General features: G+C 41.1%; 1 protein-coding gene across 2 annotated transcripts in view; it reads left to right on the top strand.

Annotated features, from left to right (window-relative positions):
• Positions 1 to 23,444, top strand: part of ITGA8 (integrin subunit alpha 8) — a 188,653-nt gene that overhangs the window by 91,174 nt on the left and 74,035 nt on the right. For both annotated transcript variants that reach the window (XM_049624653.1, XM_049624654.1), the window contains exons 14-15: positions 19,522 to 19,567; positions 21,209 to 21,316. In XM_049624653.1, the coding sequence (XP_049480610.1) occupies positions 19,522 to 19,567; positions 21,209 to 21,316 (154 nt within the window). The remainder of the gene's footprint in view (positions 1 to 19,521; positions 19,568 to 21,208; positions 21,317 to 23,444) is intronic.

The following is a 23,444-nucleotide window of genomic DNA, read 5'->3' as shown; positions in this document are numbered from 1 at the left end:
AGTTATACAAAGCTGTAGCAATCAAAACAGTATGGGACTGGCACAAACATAGACACAAAGATCAATGGAACAGAGTAGAGAGCCCAGAAATAAACCTGTTATTTATATGGTCAGTTAATCTTCGACAAAGGAGGCAAGAATATCCAAAGGGGAAAAGACAGTTTCTTCAACAAATGGTGTTGAGAAAACTGGACAGCTACATGCAAAAGAATGAAATTGGATCACTTTCTTACACCATACACAAAAATAAACTTGAAAAAGATTTAAGGACCAGGGGTGCATGGGTGGCTCAGTCAGTGAAGCGTCTGACTCGATCTTGGCTCAGGTCATGATCTCATGGTTTGTGAATTCGAGCCCTGAGTCAGGCTTTACTCTGGCAGTGCAGAGCCTGCTTGGTATTCTGTCTCTCCCTCTCTCGGACCCCCTCAAATGAATAAATAAACTTAAAAACAACTTCAAAAAAGGGATTAAGGACCTAAATGTGAGAACTCAAGCCACAAAAATCCTAGGAGAGCACAGGCAGTCATTTCTCTGACATTGGTCATAGCAACATTTTTCTAGATATGTCTCCCAAGGCAAGGGAAACAAAAGCAAAAGTAAACTATTGGGACTCCATCAAAAGAAAAGTTTTCTGCACAGCAAAGGAAACAATCAACAGAACTAAGAGACAACATACTGAATGGGAGAAGACATTTGCAAATGATATATCCAATAAAGGGTTAGTGTCTAAATATATATAAAGAACTTACATAACTCAACATCCAAAAAACACAAATAATCCAATGAAAAATGGGCAGAAGACATGAACAAAGATCTCTCCAAAGAAGACATAGATATGGGCAACAGACACATGACAATATGCTCAGCATCACTGATCATCAGGGAAATGCAAATCAAAACCATAAGATATTACCTCACACCCGTCAGAATGGCTAAAATCAAAACACAAGAAACAACAAGTGTTGGTGGGGATGTGGAGAAAGAGGAATCCTCATGCATTATTAGTGGGAATGCAAACTGGTACAGCCACTGTGGAGGCTTCCTCTATAGATTAAAAATGGAATTACCATATGATCCCATAATTTCACTGCTGTTACCCAGATAATATAAAAACACTAACTCAAAAAAGATAAATGCACCCTTATATTTCTGCAGCATTAATAGCTAAATTGTAGAAGCAGCCCAGTGTCCATCGATAGATGAATGGATAAAGAAGTGGGTAAAGAAAGAATGTTACTCAGCCATAAAAATGAATGAAATCTTGTCATTTGCAACAACATGGTTGGATCTAGCGAGTATAATGCTAAGTGAAATAAGTCAGAGAAAGACAAATACTGTATGATTTCACTCATACGTGGAATTTAAGAAACAAAACAACCAAGCAAAAAGAAAAAGAGATGGGCCAAAAAAAAAAAAAAAAAAGAGTCTTAACTATAGAGAACAAACTGATGGTTACCAGACAAGAGGTGGGCAGGGGGGGTGATTGAAATATATGAAGAGGCTTAAGGGTACACTCATCCATGATGAGCACTGAGTAATGTATAGATAACGTATATTGTACACCTGAAACTAATGTAACATTGTGTGTTAATTATACTGGAATTAAAATTAAAAAAGTTTTTTTAAGAAAAACGATGTTTCATCTACCCATTTAATTTTTTTAAATCTGTATGATTTAATGGATGTTTATTTTGGGGCTATAAACTATTACTACATTTGTTTATATTTGTTGCCTATTGTGTTCGATATTTGGCCATTGGGAATGCCTTCCAGTTCATTCCTGTATTCTTTTATTTTTTTAATTTTCATTTATTTTTGAGAGAGAGAGACAGAGGGCAAGCAGGGGAGGGGCACAGAGAGAGGGAGACACAGAAACTGAAGCAGGCTCCAGGCTCTGAGCTGTCAGCACAGAGCCTGACATGGGGCTTGAACCCACGAACGGTGAGATCATGACCTGAACCGCAGTGCAGCACTTAACTGACTAGCATGTGTTCTTTTAATATTTCCCATCCTCTTACGAACATTTCCTCACTGTATAACATCACAGTATGCTCTGAGCTCATCTTGTATTTTCGGTGCTTCAGCCCTGGAATCAACCTTTCTTCAAAAACCTACAGTTTCTTTATTGAAGAACAATATTTAGAAATCAAGATCTGGACACTAGGTTTTATCATGGTAACGAGCATGTCAAGACTTGTAATGCATGGAATTCTGTAGATTGCCATGTTGTCATACATTATAGCTCCATTGCAAACCATCAATAGTGCTTGAAATCAACAAATCATGTTTTCATGATTCAACCTATGCTTTGTAAGTCAACATTTTTCATTTTAATTGTCAACAACAGGTATTTGGGCAACATTAATATTATTCGGCTAATGTTGAGAACAGCCCCCATTTTTCTTCATTTTTAAGGATAAAGGTATTATAATATTTACTAATTATATGATATTCAAGAAATTGTACTTTTGAAATACAATTCATTAATTTATTCAACAAATACTTATTAAGTGCCATTCGTGTGCCTGGCACTCTTCTAGGTTTTGAGGATATAGCACTGAATTAAACAATGACCCTGTCCTCACGGGCCAGAGTTCAAATTCTAGCTGTTACCATGGCTGACTGTGTAAGCATGACAAGTTACTTTAAAGGGATGTTGTGAAAGTTAAGCTAGATACGTATGTATAATATGTATAAAGCAGTTGACACTGTGAACAAAACCTAGTAGGAATTGCTAAATATTAGTTATAAGTGACCTATTGATACTATTTTGACTTAATCCAAGCCTTTAAGAAACAATCCAATCTTGGAGATAAAGCATCCAACAATTAACTATAGTACAAACGGCATATAAGAAGAGTTTTAAGAGGTAAAAAAAAAATTAATATTGAATGAGTTAAAAATAGAAGCTTCTTGTAGCTAAGTAAAGTGTTCAAAGTAAGCTTCCTGGGGGAAGTAATGGTTAAGCAAGGTCTTAAGATATAGGTATGATTTTAAGTGGTTATAAGGAGAGAGCTTTCCAAAAGAGGAACACGGCACGAGCAAGGCTCAGAGGTAAGAAAAGGTGATTTTGGAAGTGATTTGGTTCAAACTCATGGGAGCATAAATGGAGAGAGGAAAGGTAGATTTGGGGCAGGTAATGAAGGGCCTTGAATAGCATAAATAATTGGTACTTTATTAGGAAAATAATGGGGAAAAGAGATTGTATATTTCAAAATGACACTTCAAATACTTCAGTCTTCAGCAATGATCGGAACGAGCAGTAATGCAAAAGAAACTTGAGGGCAAAAGCCATGAAAATATCTCAGGTAAAGCCGTGCACTGAACCAGGAGAGTCCAGCACTAATACCACTGCAGCCTGGAGGTGTGTTGGGGCCAACAGGCTCAGGGTCACCGTCAACCTTTTGCATTCCCACAAGCAGTGAGTGAGAACTCCTCCATTTTCACACCCCCACCAGTGATCTGGATTTGGGTCTTCCTAATAGCTGTGTAATGATAACTTGTTGCTTTAATTTACATTTCCCTGGTAACTTATAAGGTGGAGCATGTTTTCATAGGCTCACTGTTACCTGAGGTGTCTGTGAAGGACTTGGGCTCATTTTTATTGGGGTCATTGTCTTACTCTTAAGTCTTAAGAGTTCTTTGTGTATTTTGGATAGCATCCTTTATCAGATGTATCTTTTACAAATATTTTCTCCAGTTGGCGGCTTATCTTCTCATTGTCTTGACGTTGTTTTTCACAGAGCAGAAGTTTTTAATTTTAATGAATTGTATCTTATCAATTCTTCCTTTCATGGATCGTGTCTTTGGTATCGTATCTAAAAAGTCATCACCATACCCGAGGCCATCCATAGGGTTTCTTCTATGTTATCTTATACAAGTTTTACAGTTCTGTGTTTTACATGTATGTCAGTTTTCTGTTCTGAGTTCATTTTTGTTCAGAGTATCAGGTCTGTATCTTGTTTTGTTTTGTTTTGTTTTGTTTTTGCATGTGGATGTTTAGTTTTTCCAGCACCATCTGTTGAAGAGACTATCTTTGCTCCATTGTATTTTCTTTGCACCTAGGTCAAAGATCCGTTGACCACATTTATGTGGATGTATTTCTGGGTTCTCAGTTCTGTTCCATTGATTTGTTTATTCTTTCACCAATACCATACTGTCTTGATTATACTAGCTTTATAGTAAGTCTTCAAGTAAGGTAGTGTCAGTTCTCCAACTTTGCTCTCCTTCCATATTATATTGGCTATTTTGCATCTTTTGCCTCCCTGTACGCACCTTGGTTTGTTGGGAGCCACAAAATAACTTGCTAAGATCTGGATTGGGATCGCACTGAATCTATAGAGCAATAACATCTTAACAATACCGTAAAACCTTAGATTGTGAGTGATTTGTTGTGCATGTGTTCTGCAAGATGAGCAAACATTCCTAATAAATTTTAATTGATAAACGAGCGATGTCTTGTAATACGAGTAGTACATGACACTGAATGTCACATGATCATAACTGAGCCAATGGTCCTTGAAATTCGCTTTGATATTTGAGTGCTTTGGATTATGAGCATGTTTCCAGAACAAAGTATGCTCACAAAGCAAGGTTTTACTGTATTGAGTTTTCCTATCCATGAGCATGGGATATTGCTCCATTTATTTAGTTCTTTGATGTCTTTAATCAGAGTTACTTAGTTCTCCTCATACAGATCTCTACGTATTTTGTTAGATTTGTTCCTAAGTATTTCACCGGGGGGCGGGGGGGTGGTGGTGGTGGTAATGTAAATGGTATTGTGTTTTTAATTTCAAATTTTATTTATTTGTATCTAACTGGTATATAGGAAAATGATTTCTGTATATTTGCCTTATATCCTGCAACCTTGCTATAATCACTTATTAGTTTCAGGAGTTTATTTGCTGATTCTTCTGGATTTTGTACTTAGATGATCATGCCATCTGTGAACAAAGATAGTGTTATTCTTCTTTTCCCAATCTATATACCTTTTATTTCCTTGTCCTGTCTCATCGCATTAGCTAGGCCTTCTGTTGTGATCTTGAAAAGCAGTGGTGAGAGGGGATATCTTGTCTTATTTCTAATCTTAATGGGAAAACTTCACGTTTCTTACCACAAAGTATAATGTTAGTTGTTCGGTTTTTGTAGACATTCTTCATAAAGTTGAGGAAGTTCTGTATTCCTAGTTTAGTGAGAGTTCGGGTCTTGAATAACTGTAGGATATTGTCAAATTATTTTTCTGCATCTACTGGTATGACCATGTGATTTTTTCTTCTTTAGCTTTTAGATGTGATGGATTACATTAATTGATTTTCAGATGTTGAACTAACCTTGCTTACCTAAATCACCTTTGGTTGTGATGTATAATTCTTTGTATACATTCTTGGATTCAATTTGTAAATATTTAGAAGACTTTTGTATCTATGCTTATGAGAGGTACTGGCCTGTAGTTTTCTTTCTTTGTACTGCCTTTGTCTTTTTTTTTTTAATTTTTTTTAATGTTTATTTATTTTTGAGACAGAGAGAGACAGAGCATGAACGAGGGAGGGTCAGAGAGAGAGGGAGACACAGAATCCAAAGCAGGCTCCAGTATCTGAGCTGTCAGCACAGAGCCCGACACGGAGCTTGAACTCATGGACTGTGAGATCATGACCTGAGCCGAAGTCGGCTGCACAACCGACTGAGCCACCCAGGTGCCCGGCCTTTGTCTGGTTTTGATATTAGGGTAATGCTGGCCTAGTAGAATGAGTTAGGACATATTCCCTCCACGTGGATCTTCTGGAAAAGAATGTAGATAATTTTATAATTTCTTCCTTAAATCTTTGGTAGAATTCACAGATGAACTCATATTGTTAGTTCAGTTTATTTAATTGATACAGGCCTATTCCAATGCTCTCTTTCTTCTTGTGTTAGTTTTGGCATATTGTTTCTTTCAAGAAATTGTTCCACTTCACCTACCATTATCAAATAGGTGTTGAATACTTTAACTATAATGGTGGATTAATCTATTTCTCCTTTAATTTCTATTAGTTTTTGCCTCATGTATTTTGACAGTGTTGTTAGGCACATGCATGTTAAAGATCATTATATCTTCTTGGAGAATTGACTCCCTTATCATTATGTAATGCCTCTCTATTTCTGATAACTTTCCTTACTCTGCAGCTTGCTCTGTCTGAAATTAATATAGCTACCCCTGCTTTCCTTTGATTAATGTTACCATGGATATATTTCTCCATCCATTTACTTTTATTCTATATGCATCTTTATATTTAAAATGTGTGTCTTATAGACAACATATAGTTGGGTCTTATTTTTATTTTATTTTATTTTATTTAAAAAAAATTTTTTTTTACGTTTATTTGTTTTTGAGACAGAGAGAGACAGAGCATGAACGGGGGAGGGGCAGAGAGAGAGGGAGACACAGAATCGGAAGCAGGCTCCAGGCTCCGAGCCATCAGCCCAGAGCCCGACGCGGGCCCGAACCGACAGACCGCGAGATCGTGACCTGAGCTGAAGTCGGACGTTCAACCGACTGAGCCACCCAGGGGCCCCGTTTGGGTCTTATTTTTAAATCCACTATGACAGTCTCTATATTTCAATTGGTATATTAGACCATTGAAGTTTGAAGTGATTATTAATATAATTATATTAAGTTCTACTGTATTCGTTCCTACTTTCCATCGTTGCCCTTATTCTTTATTCTTATTTTTGTCTTTCACTCTTTTTATGCCTTTTGTGATTTTAATTGAGCATTTTATGATTCCATTTTTTTTTCTTCTTACTAAGGATATATACTTCCTTTTGACTTTTAAGTGGTTGCCCCAGAGTTTGCAGTATACTTTTACAACTAATCCAAATGCACTTTCAGATAACACTGTAGCACTTTACAGGTAGTATGGGTACTTTATAGTAACAAAATAATCCTAATTCTTCCTTCCCATTCCTTGTATCATGGCTGCCATATATTTATATGACATACATGCATAACATGTAAATAAAATGTATATACATGCTAAGTTATATATATGCACACACACACACACACACACACACAGTCAAATGCAGTGTTGCTATTATCATTTTGCTATTACATGTTAGATCCATTTAGGATAATGAAAGTAAGAGTTTTTATTTTACTTTCACTTATTCCTTCTCCAGCTCTTCATTTCTTTATGTGGATCCAAGTTTCTGACTTATATCATTTCCTTCTTTCTAAAGAACTTCTTTTTAGTATTTATTGAAGACAGGATTATTATCAATAAATTCCCTCCTGTTTCCCTGAGAAGGACTTTTTTTCTCCTTCACTTTTGAACTGAATTTTGAGGGATAATTTTGCAGGGTAAAGAATTCTAGGTTGGTGGGGGGGGGGTTTCTCTTAAGATGTCAAGTATTTCACTTCATTCTCTTCTGGTTTGCATGGTTTCTGGAGAAAAGTTGGATGCAATGCTATCTTTGCTCCTCTATAAGTAAGGTATTTCCCCCTCTGGCTTCTTTCAGAATTTTTTTCTTTATTTTCTTATTTTCATTTATTTTTGTTGTTGTTGTTATTTTCTGTAGTTTGAAACTAATATGCACAGGTGACCTATTTTGCCGTTTATCCTTCTCTGTGTTCTCTGAGCTTCCTGGAACTTTGATTTCAAGAAAATTTTCATCATTATCATTTGAACATTTCTTTTATTCCTTTCTTTCTTCTCTTTCTGGGATTTCCATTCATTATAATTTGAACATTTCTTCTATTCCTTTCTTCCTTCTCTTTCTTGGATTTCCATTCATTATAATTTGAACATTCTTCTATTCCTTTCTTTCTTCTCTTTCTGGGATTTCCATTCATTATCATTTGAACATTTCTTCTATTCCTTTCTTTCTTCTCTTTCTGGGATTTCCATTATGCATATGTTACACCTTTTATAGTTGTCTCACAGTCCTTGGATATTCTGTTCTGTTCTTTTCCACTCTTTTTTCTCTTTGCTTTTCAGTCTGAGAACCGTCCAGCTCAGATATCTCCCCTGCTGTGTAGAGGTTACTAATAAGTCCATCAGAGATATTCTTCATTTCTGTTACAGTGTTACTGATCTCTGTCATTTCGTTTTGGTTCTTAGAGTTTCCATCCTTCAGCTTACCTTGAGCAGCTGTTCTGTATGCTGTCTGTTTCATCCATCAGAGCCCTTAGCATATTAAACCTAGTTATTTTAAATTCCAAGTCTAACCATTCCAACATCCCTGCCATATCTGAACCTGGTTCTAAGGCTTGCTCTTTCTGTCTCCTCACTGTATTTTTTGCCTTTTAGCTGTGTCTTGTAACATTTTGATTACTGGGCATGATATGCTGAATAAAAGGAACTGCTATAAACAGGCCTTAGCGACGGGATGGTAGGTGTTGGGGGAGGGGAAGTGTTTTATAATCTCGTGATTAGGTCTCAGTCTTTTAGTGAGCCTCTGGACTGTGAAATTTATACATGCTTCTTAGCACCCCCCCCCCTCCTTTTACGTTGAGCAGAATGTCAAGAGTGGGTTGGAGTTAGTATTTCTCTTCCCCCAGCTCAGTTAGGCTCTGATAATACCCCAGCAGGTTCGTCTCTGGTTTAGTTTTTCCTGAGGGCAGACCTTGCTAAGAATGAAGCATATATCCGGGTGCTTGGGTGGCTCAGTCATGATCCAAGTTAGGCGCTGGTCATGATCTCCTGGTTCATGAGTTCAAGCCCTACATCAGGCTCTGAGCTGAGCTGTGCTGACGGCTCAGAGCCTGGAGCCTGCTTTGGATTCTGTGTCTCCCTCTCTCTCTGTGGCGGTTCGCTGTATCCGCCTGTCAGTTTCTCCACTTCTGCACAGCTCTTTGCCCTGTGACGTCACTTCTCTTGTGGATATCAGAAGAGCGGTTGGGTTTTCCAATTTGTTCAGCTTTTTTTTTAATTTTTTTAAATGTGTATTTATTTTTGAGAGACAGAGCGTGAGCCAGGGAGGGGCAGAGAGAGGGGGAGACACAGAATCCGAAGCAGGCTCCAGGCTCCGAGCCGTCAGCCCAGAGCCCGACGCGGGGCTCGAACTCCCGAACCGTGAGATCGTGACCTGGGCCGAAGTCCGACGCCTAACCGACGGAGTCACCCAGGCGCCCCCAGTTTATTCAGCTTTTGACTTGTTGTTGGGATGGAGTAGTGACTTCCAAGCTTCGTCTGTGCCAGACCAGAGAGGGGAGAAGCTGGCTTCTTTATGAAACCCAGGGCAACAGTAAATATGACAGGATATCATTTATACTTGATCTTATTTGTAGAGATATAGCTAATAAAAACTTGATGCCTTGCCACGGTTCCCGTTATGGGCGGGTGGAAGGGGGGCAGGATGTGGAGGAGCAGGAGGAAGTTCTCCCAGACTTAGAACCTCTGCGTTATTTCTGACCTCCCACTGCATGTTCTTTCTGCAAGTCATTTTTGATTTATTAATATGTGATTTAAAAGCCATATTTCAGAGTCATTCACTTGAAGCATCCCTTCTGTCTTTATGCACCCTGGACATTTTCCTGGGAGTTCACTTCCCACTTACGAACTCGGTTCAAAAGTCACTTCCTTAAGAAGTCTTCCCTGACTGTTGACTTTCTCTAAGAACACTTATCTCCGATTGGAAGTACACATGTGTGCAATTATTTGATAAATATCTATTTCACCCACTACACTGGACCCTGTATTAGGTGAGGGCGAGCACTGGTTTGGATTTGCTCACTGTGGAGTCTCTTGTGCCCAAGGCAGTGGCTGACACGAAAAGGCACCTAGTAAATATGTGTTCAATGAATGAATGAGTGAATCACTCAATCAATCAATCAGTTTTCTCATAGCCACACACCTTGGCACACACACTATTGCCCTGACCATTACCTTCCAGCTCCACTTAGATCCAGTAAACGATTTTATTCCTGTGCGGAATGAGAATGGAAACGTACAGAGAGATGATGAGCCCCTTTAAAATAAACCTTGACATCCTCTCCTGGGATCATGGCAAGCCTGATTCAAGTGGTGCCCTCATTCTTGACAAGCAGAACCCTTGACCCTAGTTCTGTATTTGCTGGACATTTGACTACCACTTGCTGTTCAAACTGCTAAGCCAGGAGAACCAGTAGCCAGCATGATAGAAACCTCAGCAAACCGGAGTCAGGGTCATTATCACCTCTGTAGCCTGGGACATACCACTTACACGTCTCCTAACCATGGCTTCTCCACCCCTCAAGACTGTCATGAAGACAGTTTGCAAACTGTGAAGGCCTCTACGTAGTTGATTGTTGTTATTTCTTAACACACTCACCAAACAGAGGTGGGAGGGATGGGGATCTAGCTCTAAGGCAGAGACCCAGGCTTTTTGAGCCAGACGTACGCCTTTGCCTTAAGGTGATGACTTAGGTAACTTATGCCTAAAGCCTCCTAACAAGAAAGGGATGAGAAATTTTCAAAATAACTAACACGAGCAAAATCCTTCTCAGTACCTTCTCTTTGCCAACATTGCTCATGTGATGCTCCTCTTTCTATGTGGCCGTCATTTCATATTTCCTTACTGACATTTTCCCATGGTGACATTACTAATAGCTGGTTTCCTAAAAACTATCAACCCTGACGGAAATTCACGAGAGCATGAAGGTACAACAGAAAGCTCAGGGTCTGGCCAGCCCTCAAGCTAAATGGTGAAGTAGGTGAAGCTCACTGGGGGGATGTTCAGCCCTTCTCATCCCCCTCTTCCTTTTCTTTCTGCCCCCAATCACTCCTCCACACCAGCTACAGAAACATACACTCTTTCCTTTCCTCAAATGTGTGGTGGGGAAGGAGCTAACGCTCTCGTTCTTATCAGGATATAAGTGACCTGGGGAAGTGGGTCACACCCAGGAACTCTGACTTAGAGGGCACTGGCCTGCCTTTTTAACAAGTCCCCTCAGAGAGATGGCTGACAGACTACAGGTGCCTCACGGGCAAGGAATGTGTCTTCTTGCCCTCTGCTGAATCTTTGGTAGCGAGGACAGGACTGGGCTCATGGCAGGTGTTCAATAGCAAGTCTGAATGAGGGAACCACTGCATAAATGTTCTCTTCTTCCCCTCCTACTTCCCTTGCAACTCTATAAATGTGTATCTTAGTGTATCAGTTTGCTATGGCGGCCATTACAATGTACTACGTGCTAGGGGACTCAAACTATAGCAATTTATTTCCTCGTGGTTCTGGAGACTACAAGTCCGAGTTCAAGGTGTAGGTAGGGTTCATTTCTTCTGAGGCCTCTCTCCTTGGCTTTTAGATGGCCATCTTCTCTCTGTGTCCTCACATGGTCTGCCCTCTCGCTGTGCCTATGCCCAAATTTTCTTATAGGACACCAGACAGATTAGAATAGGGCCCACCCTCGTGACCTCATATCAATTTAATTACTTCTTTAAAGACCCCAAAAAAGTCACACTCTGAGGTACTGGGGGTTAGGACCACAACATGTAAACTCTAACAATTAGCGAACTTATAAAGCCTCACAAGGTTTGGATCCTAGACTTTTATCTATCAGGCTGCATGTGGGGCCAGTGCCTTGTGAGATACCATGCTCTTCTGGAGACTGTGAAATCACTCCCAATAGGCAGCCACTTATAAATGGGACTGGTCCTAAAGAAACAGACTTTTCTCCAAGACTTTTAGCAACTGACTGGACGGCACACATATTGTTAACGTGGCCACACCAGGGATAAAGTGAAACGCCTTTGATTCGGTGACAGAACGCAACAAGTAAAACATCAAGCAACAGCGGAGGGAAAAAGGTGATCCTTGCCGCCCCAAGAAGCCAGTAATGTTTGGAAAACTGTTTTCATAAGACAGACTCATCATTTGATATTTCACTCTTATTTTTTTGTGGGACTCTTTTCTGAAAAAAGGAAAATAAACTCTCCGTAAATTAGAATGTTGCAACCTAATACTGCATTCCAGCTCATAAATGTTTTTGTCCAGAGTTCATTTGGAAGCATTTCAGACAGATTGTTAGGATTATTACTTTCTGGGATAAAACCAAGCAATTTTTTTTTCAGGCATTTCTTCCTCAACTCATAACCTCCCCTCTCAGTAATATTTTGCATGTTGCAATAAAAAAGCAAGGAAGAAAGGCAGCCTCTGTCTATTTTTAGATTAACATGTTTGCCAAACTCGAGGAGACTTATCTTAATGCCTGCTTCCCGCAGACATGAGCTGTTTCTCTAGTGCTAAACGCTGAAGCCAATTTCATAACCTATTTACAAGTCAACATTGCCATATTTACTCGCCACCTTTGACCCCATCATTTTATACATCATCTGTAATCCCACCATTTCTCTGAATGGCGTCCTTGTAGGAAAATGAGGAGAGCCTGGGCGGGGCCGGGTATACAACTCTATTGGACAACCTCCATTCGTCTTGGGGACACTTGCATGCTGTGGGAGGGCTTAGCAGAGATGGAGCCTGGACAGTGAGGACAGTGAGGAGAAGGGCCTGGAGGGGATGTCGGGAGCTGTGAGCATCACTTAATGCTACGACAGCAGCCAGAAGTCTTTGAACGAAGAGCTCAGGCAGCTGAGTGACAGAGGTAAGCAAGTCGCAGGCCTGAGTCTGGGTAAGTCAGGAAGAAAGGCAGAAACTGGCCGTCCCAGAGTGAGGGCAAGGGGAGATAGAAACTCTGTAGGAGCAAGGCTGAATGACAGGCAAGGGAGAGGCCTGGACAGTAAAACAGAGCACGGGAGGCACAGTCACGGGACCCCCACCAACTCTACGGAGCTCGTGGCTTTCTCGAACCACGAGAACGTTGAAGATTTTGCCAGACACCCATCAGAGAACAGTGACTTGCCCAGAGCCATTAGGAAACCAGTGGCAAGATGAACTGGAGTCTAGAATTCCCAATTTTTTACCTTCCGCTCAGTGATTTTCCACTTGAATTAAAACACTGCTTTATAAGAGAGATTCAAGGATGTGAGAGAGATTCAACAAGACAATTTACAAATCAAAACCAAAATCCTGTATACGCAAGTTTAGAGTGATCTTCCCCACACGGGAAACAACTCAAGTGTCCCCTAGACGGGGATGGCCAAACTCCGGGCCACCCACACAGTGGAATACTGCTCAGCAATAAAAAGGAATGGACTCATGACACAGCATGGTGGGTGACTCTCGTAGGCACCAAGCTTAGTGAAAGAAGCCACACCCAGAAGGCTACACACTGTACGTTTCCATTTCTCTGACATTCTGGAAAACAGATTAGTGGATGCTGGGGCTGCGGGTGGGGTGGGTTTGATGACAGGCAGCATGGGCGACATTGTAATGGAACGGTTCTATGCCTTGATTATGGTGGTGGTTATATGGCTGGATGCATTTATCAAAGCTCTTGGAACACGATTGCTTAGAAAGGAGGCAATTACTCTAGGAAAAATATACCTTAATTTGAAAAAAAATTAAAGAGAGAAAAAATGGCCTGTAGATGTGCTGCTGGGACGCAATATGGTAGAACAGGAAATGGATCAGCTCTGCAGCCAGACTGCCTGCGTTTAAAACTTGACCTTGTCACGTACTGTATTCAGCTTCTCTGTATCTCATTTTCCTCATTTTGAAATGGCAATAATTAAAGGATGCATCTCTTGGAGTTATTGCAGCAAAGGAATTTGTATCTTTAAAGTGTTTATAGGGACGCCTGGATGCTCAGTCAGTTAAGCACCCGACCTCGGCTCAGGTCATGATTTCGCGGTTCATGTGTTCAAGCCCCACATGGGGCTGTGTGCTGACAGCTCGGAGCCTGAAGCCTGCTTCGGATTCTGTGTCTCCCTCTCTCTCTCTGCCCCTCCCCTGCTCACAGTCTGTCTCTCTCTCTCTCAGAAATGAACATTAAAAAAATTTTTTTAAATAATAAATAGTTTATAAAGTTAGCTTATGTCTGACACATCTCTGCACAATTGTCCAATATATCCTCAGGATATATATATATATTCCTGGAAGTGCAAATGCTGGGTCAAAAGTTTGCATTGTCACAGCCCTCTGCAAACTACCTCCCAAGAAAATCGTGCCCGTTTACCCTCCCTCCCACAGACAGCATGACTTCAGTCCTTTGCTCTCCACCCATCACTGCCTGCTACTAACCTTTCATATCTTCCAATCAAAAGGTCAGAGTGATACCTCATTGTCCCTTTCCTTTGGATGCCTTTGCTGACGAATGAGGCTGAACATCTTTTTATAGATTTGTTGGTTATAGCTATTTATCTTTATGTACATTGCCTCTTTATGGTCTTTTTACTAGAATATTTATAGCTTTATTATTAATTTCTATGGGTGTAGTATGAATTGGGGTTAATAATAACTACTATGTATTTTTCACTCCATGCCAGACATTCTTGTAAGCATTGAAAAATACTCACATTTGATCAAGCATATACATTGTAAACATCTTCTCCTGTTTCTTTTGACCCTGCTTCGATTTTTTTTGCAAAAGAATTTACACTTTCAAATTCCTTTGTGATTCCCACATTGTTTTGGTCACGTTTGAGGAAGCCTTCTCTCTTGAGTAATTGTAATCTTTTTATACAACTATTGGTTGTATGTTCCCATATTTCTCAATTGTCTGGAAGTTATCATTTTTTAAGTTTATTTATTTTGGGGGGCAGGGACGAGAGAGAAAGAGTAGGGGAGGGGCAGAGAGAGGGAGAGAGAGAATCCCAAGCAGGCTCTGCACTGTGGGCACAGAGCTGGACGCGGGGCTTGAACCCAAAGTGTGAGATCATGACCTGAGCTGATACCAAGAGTCTGACACTTAACTGACTGAGCCACCCAGGCTCCCCCCCTCCTTTTTTTTTTTTTCATTTTTTTTAAGTTTATTTATTTATTTTGAGACAGATGGAGAGAAAGTGTGCCTGGAAGCTCTTTATGGCAATTCTCATTGTGCAGAATTATTCTAAAATAGTAAATGCTTCTTAATTCCAAACCATAAAAAGAGTGGTCTGATGGCATTTTCGTAAGCATTGGTACATTCTTCAACAAGATGAGTGTGGGAAGGAAAAGTGAGAAGGTGGCTGGTAAGAGGCTCACGTCTTGTGAAATGGTGGCACTTGGACGGCCAAGAGGACTTCTACTAAAGGATTCTGGGTGATCCTTTAACACAGCAGGGTCACTCCTCTTCCTGCTGTCTGCCCTCCCACCGACTCCCCTCTGTCCCCTCTAGGAAGTTTCCACTCCCTCCTGCCCACCTACACCCATACTCAAAACCAAGCTGATGTTTTCACGTAGAACGTCTTCCACCTCTAAAATTTCCTTCCAAGTACCACTTTAGAAGTTTGGCTCTTTTCTTCTTCCTCATTTAATAATCATAATTGCGGAGAAATAAAATGCAAACCGGAGGTGTAATACATCTCCTACGACCTCACATTTTTAGGGTTATTTTTTCTTGCCAACTGATCCTGCATTCATGCTAATGTCCCCCTTCTTGTATCCTTAAAAGTACTCAGCTGTTTCATCAAAAGCCAAAAGGAAAATAAACTAAGTTTCTCAGGCAATGTGAGGTGATAACAAAGGACTCCAGCATTTGGGGAACAGTTTTGGATTAAGGGGAAAGAACCTATTTTAGTTGCCAGCTGTTTCTTCAAGAAAAAAAAAATGGCTGTGTCTCTATATAAAGAAAGGCAAAATTTTTAATTTGTTTTCAGAATCTGCCTCTAAGAAGTTTCTAGAAGAAAGGAGAATATCCATCACATAATAGTATAAGACCTCTTATCTCAAAGGGAAGAAGTTATGAATACAAGTGTCAGTACTCAAATTACTTTTTCTTCCAATTGTCCTTTAAATTCCTAAGCATGATGAGATTACACAAGGTTAAAAAAAATTATGTGTTCACATATATATGCATATATATATATATATATATACATATATATATATAATATACACCCACATGTATATCTGTGTGGACATAGATGTATGTATATACATACATATGTGTGTACATATATAAACAAACATCAATATATGTATGTATATATAAGGATAATATGTGCATATGTGAGTGTGTGTGTGTATATATACATATACACATATGTGGAAACTGCATAGTACTTTTTAAAACAAATCCCATATTTTGAAAGGACAAATCGGTTAGAAAAAAATTGGAAGATCAGTTCTTCCCCCTACAGAGATCCCAGAATTTTAAGGTCCGGAGCCTAAATGTTTCCAGCCTTTTCCAGCAGGCACAATACCAAGATGGTGTCTCCAAAGGCAAACATACTTTCCTGGTAGATAACTGCTTTCTTGGTCTCTGAATAACTGTGGCCACATTCTCCCGAAGAAAATTGTGGCCTATTTTGCCAGTTAATTTATTTTTCCAGAGTAGTAAAATTCCCACCCTGAGGCACAGGAATGAATCAAAGTTCCTAAAGGAAAGGCCTCTTGTTCATTACTGTCAGGACGGTGTTTCTCACCTTCTTGTCTACAACGATGATCTAGTCATGATGCAGCTTCTGTCCCGCTTTCTGGAATTTTCTAGAATCTGGCTGGGGCTTCTGTGTGTGTGTGCGTGCATGTGCATGCGCACCTACACAAAACTCTAGCAGAACTTAACCGTTGCTTTCCATTAGCTAGTCTGTTACACTTCTTCATCTCTCTTATCTTTAGTATATTATCTCATTATTACTTATTCTCCTAGTTCAAGCATTTATAAAGTCCCTGTTCCAAATCTGGCCCTGTACCTGGTGCTGTGCAGCCCAAAATTATTTCTATCTTCATTTATTTCAACCTGTACCATCCCATGAAGTACTTGTCATGTGCAAGCCTGAAGAAAGATTCTTGCCTTGGAAGAGCTTCTCGTCTTTTTTTCTTGGCCATTTCTGGACAGTCCGTTCTTAAAACCCATCTTTTATAAAATGTCTAATCTTGGCATATTAATATTTAACCTTATTTGGAGCCAAAAACAAAGCACACAATTCCTCTTGAGTCATTTTTCATAGTAGAACTCTCATCTGGTGTCATTTCAACAAATAGAGATCACCCTGAGGACCATGTGGCCCACACTTGTCTGAATACTGGAGTCTGTATTTTCAAATCAGTAACTCTTTTTTCCTCTGACATAGCAGAAATGCACGGATATGCTAGAAAAGAAGAAGGGAACAGAAAAAATATATGTGAAAATACTTGAAAAAGTTGAAATTCTGATAAAATTTTTAAAAGTGGTAGACTCAGAAACTTTGGTTTCTGGCTTTCAAAGACTTGGATCCTTGGAAAAGGCTATTTTATTCCATGAGCCACAGTTGTCAAATGGTCTTTTTTCCTTTAAAAAATTTTTTTCTAATGTCTATTTATTTTTGAGAGAGCGAGGGAGGAGCAGAGAGAGGGGGACACCGAATCTGAAGCAGGCTCCAGGCTCTGAGCTGTCAGCACAGAGCCCGACGCGGGACTCGAACTCACGAACTGAAAGATCATGACCTGAGCCAAAGTCGGACATCTACCCGACTGAGCCACCCAGGCGCCTCCAAATTGTCTTTTTTCTTTTAATCTGTGTCTTTTAATCTCACAAATAACAGAATCCTTTAAGACGACCTTCATTTCACCTTTCTGAACATTAGCATGCACACTTTTTTAGATGCGGAGCTTTTGGAGTCTTGAGCCTATTATCTGAATCGGATTCTGTGGCTATAAAACACGAGGCATTTTGACTGTGGTTTTAACCTTGAAGATGTCGGAGTCCATTTCTTTTCTTTTTTTTTTTTTTTTTTTTGAAAAACCAACATTTTTCACAAGAATTATTGTTGTCTTAGGTTGGGTTCTTCCAGCACTGACCTTAAGACAAGGATTGGAAAGCAAGCAGTTTATGTGAAAAGTGGTTCCAAGAAACGTTGCTAAGGCAGGAGGGAAGAGGGCCGTGGGAAGGGAGAACACCATAAAGATGCTTATGAAGCAGGTTGATTCGGTGGACAGCGGGAGCTGGGGACATGTGGGAGACGGGGCAGAAGATGCCTCAGAGTTATCCCACTGGAGGGGTGAGGAAGTGGGCGTCCCCAATTATCATCAGCATCCATCCATCATTAGCTGAGGGCTCAGGCCAGGGCACTTCCGTCCTCCAAGAGGAATCATCCCTGTTCACAGCCCCATGTTGCTCCTACATCCAGGAAAGGTGAGTGTCTACAAATCATTTTCCTGCAAAGTCCGTTAAACCCATTTAATTCCATGATCGGTTTTCCATATGGATCGGCCAGATACATTCCCCTCCTTTTGTGTGTGTGTGTGTGTGTGTGTGTGTGTGTGTGTGTTTTCATTTCTGTTCTGCTAGGATTAACCCCTTATGGTCTGAACTATTGCAAGTTTCCTTCTGTGGCCATTATTTCTACCAGGTCCTGTTTGCTCACATCTGCATCTAAATTTTGCTCCGCAGATTCAGCCACTGTCATTTTTATTTTTGTTTGGTTGCCCTCTACCAAGGATAACCATGATACATTAGACTTAGAAGCACAGACTGCTTTACCTGTGTATTAGCCGATCACTGGGATCAGTGTGAACATTACCCCTCAGACCACCTAAGCTTGTTCTATTACTCAGCACGGCCGTAGACCAGCCCCAGTGAATTCATAGTTTCGCCTTTTTTTTTTAATTTTTTTTTTTTAACGTTTATTTATTTTTGAGACAGAGAGAGACAGAGCATGAACGGGGGAGGGGCAGAGAGAGAGGGAGACACAGAACTGGAAGCAGGCTCCAGGCTCTGAGCCATCAGCCCAGAGCCCGACGCGGGGCTCGAACTCCCGAACCACGAGATCATGACCTGAGCCGAAGTCGGACGCTTAACCGACCAAGCCACCCAGGCGCCCCCATAGTTTCGCCTTCTTAAGCCTCAATTTACTCACCTGCAAAACTGTGCTAATAATTATAGAGACTTCCTAACTTGTGGCAAGGAATCATTAAGGTCAACCCTTCAGAAGAATTCCTGGCCCAGAGGAAGTGTTCAGCACGTGCTATTTATTACTACCAACGTTATTGTCATTTAAGATCGTGATAATGACACATCGGTTACTTCATAAACTACTAATCGCTGTGCCAAGAGGATATTCACCATCCACTCTATTCCTAAAGAGCGAATGGTTGTGTCAACCTGACAGTCAACATGTATCGCTTCATGGGTTATAGTACCTGCCTCACACGTGCTGGGAAGGAATTGGAAAACAATGTGTGTCACAAGCCTGGTATATACAGGCACTAGGCACCAGTTTTCTCCCCTTTTGCTTTCCTTCACACGTAGGTCTTAAGTCCAGAGGATGGGAGAAAGGGTGTTATGATGGATTTCTAAAGCACTTCGAGAAAGTTGGCCTTCCTAAATCCAGAAGGGTACTGGTCTCTGTGTCCTCCTGGGTTACAGTGATGTTCCAGCATCCTTTCCAGAATGTCTTCAGGACGGTGCAGTTTGCCGCTCTCATTTGATGAGCTTCACTCTCTACCATCAGCATTTTGGGGTGCTAAATATGCTATTTATGATTATGAGCTAAGATTGTTTCTGTAAAGTGTATGCATGTGTTTTGAGTTTTTGTCTTTTTTTAGATTTGATTGTAGGTGCCTTCGGAACAGGAAAAGTAGCTGTTTACAGGTACGTGCTTTGCAGTATGCAAGTGTTCTTTTCATTGTTTCTTTTTGCCTTACAGAGTACATCCCAACTATTTATTTTGGAGAACATGTAGATGCTCTTTTTAAAGTTTGGAGGAATTTTTGCTCTCAATTGCTTTCCTTCATCTGTATTTTTTTGTTTATTTTTGAGAGAAAGAGAGAGAGATAGAGCGTGGGAGGAGCAGAGAGAAGGAGACACAGAATCTAAAGCAGGTTCCAGGCTCTGAACTGTCAGCACAGAGCCCGACGCGGGGCTCGAACTCAGGAACCCTGAAATCATGACCTGAGCCCAAGTCGGACGCTCAACTGACTGAGCCACCGGGCGCCCCTCATCTCTCTGTCTTTTTATTCTCATACCTTATGACCAGACTTCCAGCCCCTACTCACATAATGTTAAATTAAGATATGAATCTTAGGAGAACTTCTAAAACGATACGCTATGTTTGAATTTTTCTCTTTGCTTTGAAAACGCATTGAAAGGTGCTTATAGAGGAGGGCTACCCATGGGGAAAGATTACTATTTACCTGCCTCGCAGACTGACGCCTGGCCGCCAGGCTTCTCCCTCCCTCCCTGTCTTTCCTCATAGGTATTTGCCCCAGTGGTTGTCTAACTCCGGGCATGTCTTACTCGGTCTTACTGTCTTGCTTTCTCAAGGCCTGGAGCTAACACAATATTAAAAACAAAATTATGTAACAAAGTAGAGGTAAGGAGTGTAGGGTAAACTCCCGGTGGGGCCCATTGTGATAATCATGAACACACACTGTCCCAAGGCACGGCCCTCCCTCCTGTCAAAGGAAAACTTACCCAACGCGACATCATTTCTTGTTGTCATCTGGGGACTTGGCTCTTAGCTCTCGTATCTCGGAGCCCAGGCTCAAAACTTGCCCTGTCCCCTCCCCTAATGAGTTACTTGCGTCTCTGCTTAGCCTCACCTGGGTGGGCAGAACTCCATTTGCTCTACATTCCTCCCTCTCCTCAAATTTGGCCGAGCATTAGAACCACCTGGAGAGTTTGTTTAACATTCCCGTGACTGGCCCTGACCCCCTGAGGAGTTGATGCACTTCATCTGTGGTGGGGCCTGGACATATTACCTGTTTGGAAACTCCTGGAATGCTTACATTGTGCAGTCAGGATCGACAGCCACTGCTCTGCGTGAAGTCCAGAATGATCTTGTCAACCCACCCTTATGAGTCTAGCTAAATCTGCAAAGCTTGCATAGAACATTATCAATCAAAATAAAACACCATCAGCCCATAAGATGAGAGAATTTGCAAAACTCAAGTACTTACAGTCACGAGTGAAGGCAGAATGACGCATTTGCTCCGATAGGAATAGAGCAGATTCCAGAGAGGCAGTGCATGGCAATAGCACCAAATACCCTGAGCCCCCTCCATAAACAAAGCGAGTCTGTGAACACAGTTTTGCCTGATGGGGCCCATAGCATCCTTCATTTGGAGTCATGAGCGACGACATGTGTTTTAAGGTAATTAGTTAAGTCTGGAGCCCACCTGTTGATGCAGTGAGGCAAATTCTTGGCCTGAAGGCTGGGAACGTTGGCAGTGGTCCCTAGAAGTGCAGTGTTGCTCATGTGGCTCATCGAAACCTCTTGTTTCCTCCCTGCAGAGCAAGGCCAGTCGTGACTGTGGATGCCCAGCTTTTGCTGCACCCGATGATTATCAATCTGGAAAATAAAACATGCCAGATTCCGGAGTCTGTGTCACCTGTGGCCTGGTGAGTTAGTCCGCCGCTTCTCAAACTCCGCTGTGGATTCAAATCACCCGGGCATCTCGGGAAATGCAACGCCTGGGGTGCGGCCTGAGACTTTGCATTTCTGAAAAGCTCCAGTCAGATGTTGATGCCGTGGGTCTGCGCACCCAATCTGAGTGGCAAAGAGTTAGTCTTTCTGAATGGACGAAGAAAATGTGATGTGTATACATACATACACATTCCTGCTGTATACACATATGTAATATATTGCTACATGTACAAAATTACAATATATTACAATATACGCATATATATATATATATATATATATATATATATACGATAGAATATTACACAACTGTAAAAAAGGATGAGATCTTGCCATTGGAGACGATATGAATGGGCCTAGAGGGTAATTAAGTCAGGCTGAGAAAGACAAATAGCACATGATTCCACTCGTAAATGGAATCGTTACAAGAAATGAACAAAGAAACAAAAAGCAGAATCAGAACTATAAATCCAGAGAACGACCCGATGGTCGCCAGAGGGGAAGGGGGTGGGGGTGTTGGACAAAAGGGGTGAAAGGGAGATGGCAACACAAGCCCCCAGTTACGGAACGAGTGAGTCACAGGAGTGCAAGCATAGCATAAGGAACACAGTCAACAATATTGACCGTGAGAGCCGTGTAATGGGACACATGGTAGCTCTACGCTGGTGAGCGTAACGTATCAACTTGTCAAATCGTGGAACCCTGTACCTGAAACTAATGTAACAGTGTGTGGCAGTGATGCTCAAGAAATGTTTTTTTTAAGATAACGATATTCAGAGAGATTGGCGATGTAAGTAAGTATGATGAGGACAATGGTGGCAATATTTCTCAGCATGGGAGAAGAAAGGTACAAACACAGAAAGGAGGGAATTTAGAATATTTCTTGTGGTGCGAAGCTGGAATGGGAGGCCTGAATGCGAACTCATGTTTTTCAACATATAGGGATAGAAATAAATACAGATGGAGAAAAAAAGAGAAGGATCTAGGACATAATGCTGATCTTTTGTTGTTAACCTGTCACCTGAAGGCTACTTCCCCAGTCTGCAGGCTCCAGGTGAAAGGAGAAACATAAAAACATTTGGGAAAATTCCCAGTGTAACAAATCTTGGTGATCTCTTTTGGATTCTTTGCATGCTGAAATAAATATTAACCGCACTGCAAATAGGAGAAAATACCTTGACTCTCATATTTGTGTATGCTTATGGAGACCCCTTTCCAGACATATATGTCTCTCTCTTTTAGTCAGGCTTTAGCGAAACTACTCAGTTTCCTATGCTGAAAACACACGTCAGTTTCATGATTTAGCACGCACAATTTGACAGGAGGTAAACATTATAAAAATAGTGATTTTCCTGCTCTAAACTCTGTGGTTGTGGCTGTGATCACATTATCAGGAATAGTAGTAAAATTACGGTTCCTTTGGTGGGCCATAGGAGAACACAACTTACATGGCTTCTGGAAGTGTTCCTTCTCAATCTTGCCAGGCATCTGAAGGAAGTACAAATGGAATTCAGTTGTAACACGGCTTGGGAACATGTCACTTTGTTTCTCAGTATGTAGGTCCTCAAGGGTCAGAGGTCTGTCTTAATTGGGTAATGCCAACAGGGCATAGCCTCTGAAAAATCAACAAATACTTGGGAGTGTTTGAGATTTGCCCTCATTTTCCAGAAGGTGTGGTCGAACTCAGACAGTGTGTTCAGTTCCTGAGAATTGTTAGAGGCACAACAAACCAGTGTTGACTCAGAGAACTTCTTTCCAGCCAGTCTCAGCATGTTGTTGATGGCCTTTTGACAGGAGCTCATACCAGAGTCAAAGCCATCGTGGGTGGAGGGTGGGGCGTGAGGGGGACCCTGAACAGTCTTTGAAGAATGTCCTTTGCTGGGCAAAGGACTCTGCGAGGCATGCCCTCTCCTTTGCCAGTTTTTGGACAGAGCGGGGAAGTGCCCTGAGCACATTTTCAAAGGGTTTAAAACCATAAAATATTATAATGAAAACCTGATCTGAGAAAATATGTGGAAGAGTCAGCATCTATCCTTACCCTGGCGTGATTAACTGAAATGTTCTGTGGGAGCTACTTGGGCAAGAGTGTTAAGTCTTCAGTTC

This window comes from Panthera uncia, chromosome B4 (assembly GCF_023721935.1).
Source record: "Panthera uncia isolate 11264 chromosome B4, Puncia_PCG_1.0, whole genome shotgun sequence".
NCBI lineage: Eukaryota > Metazoa > Chordata > Mammalia > Carnivora > Felidae > Panthera > Panthera uncia.
This window is presented reverse-complemented; position numbering and strand designations above follow the sequence as displayed.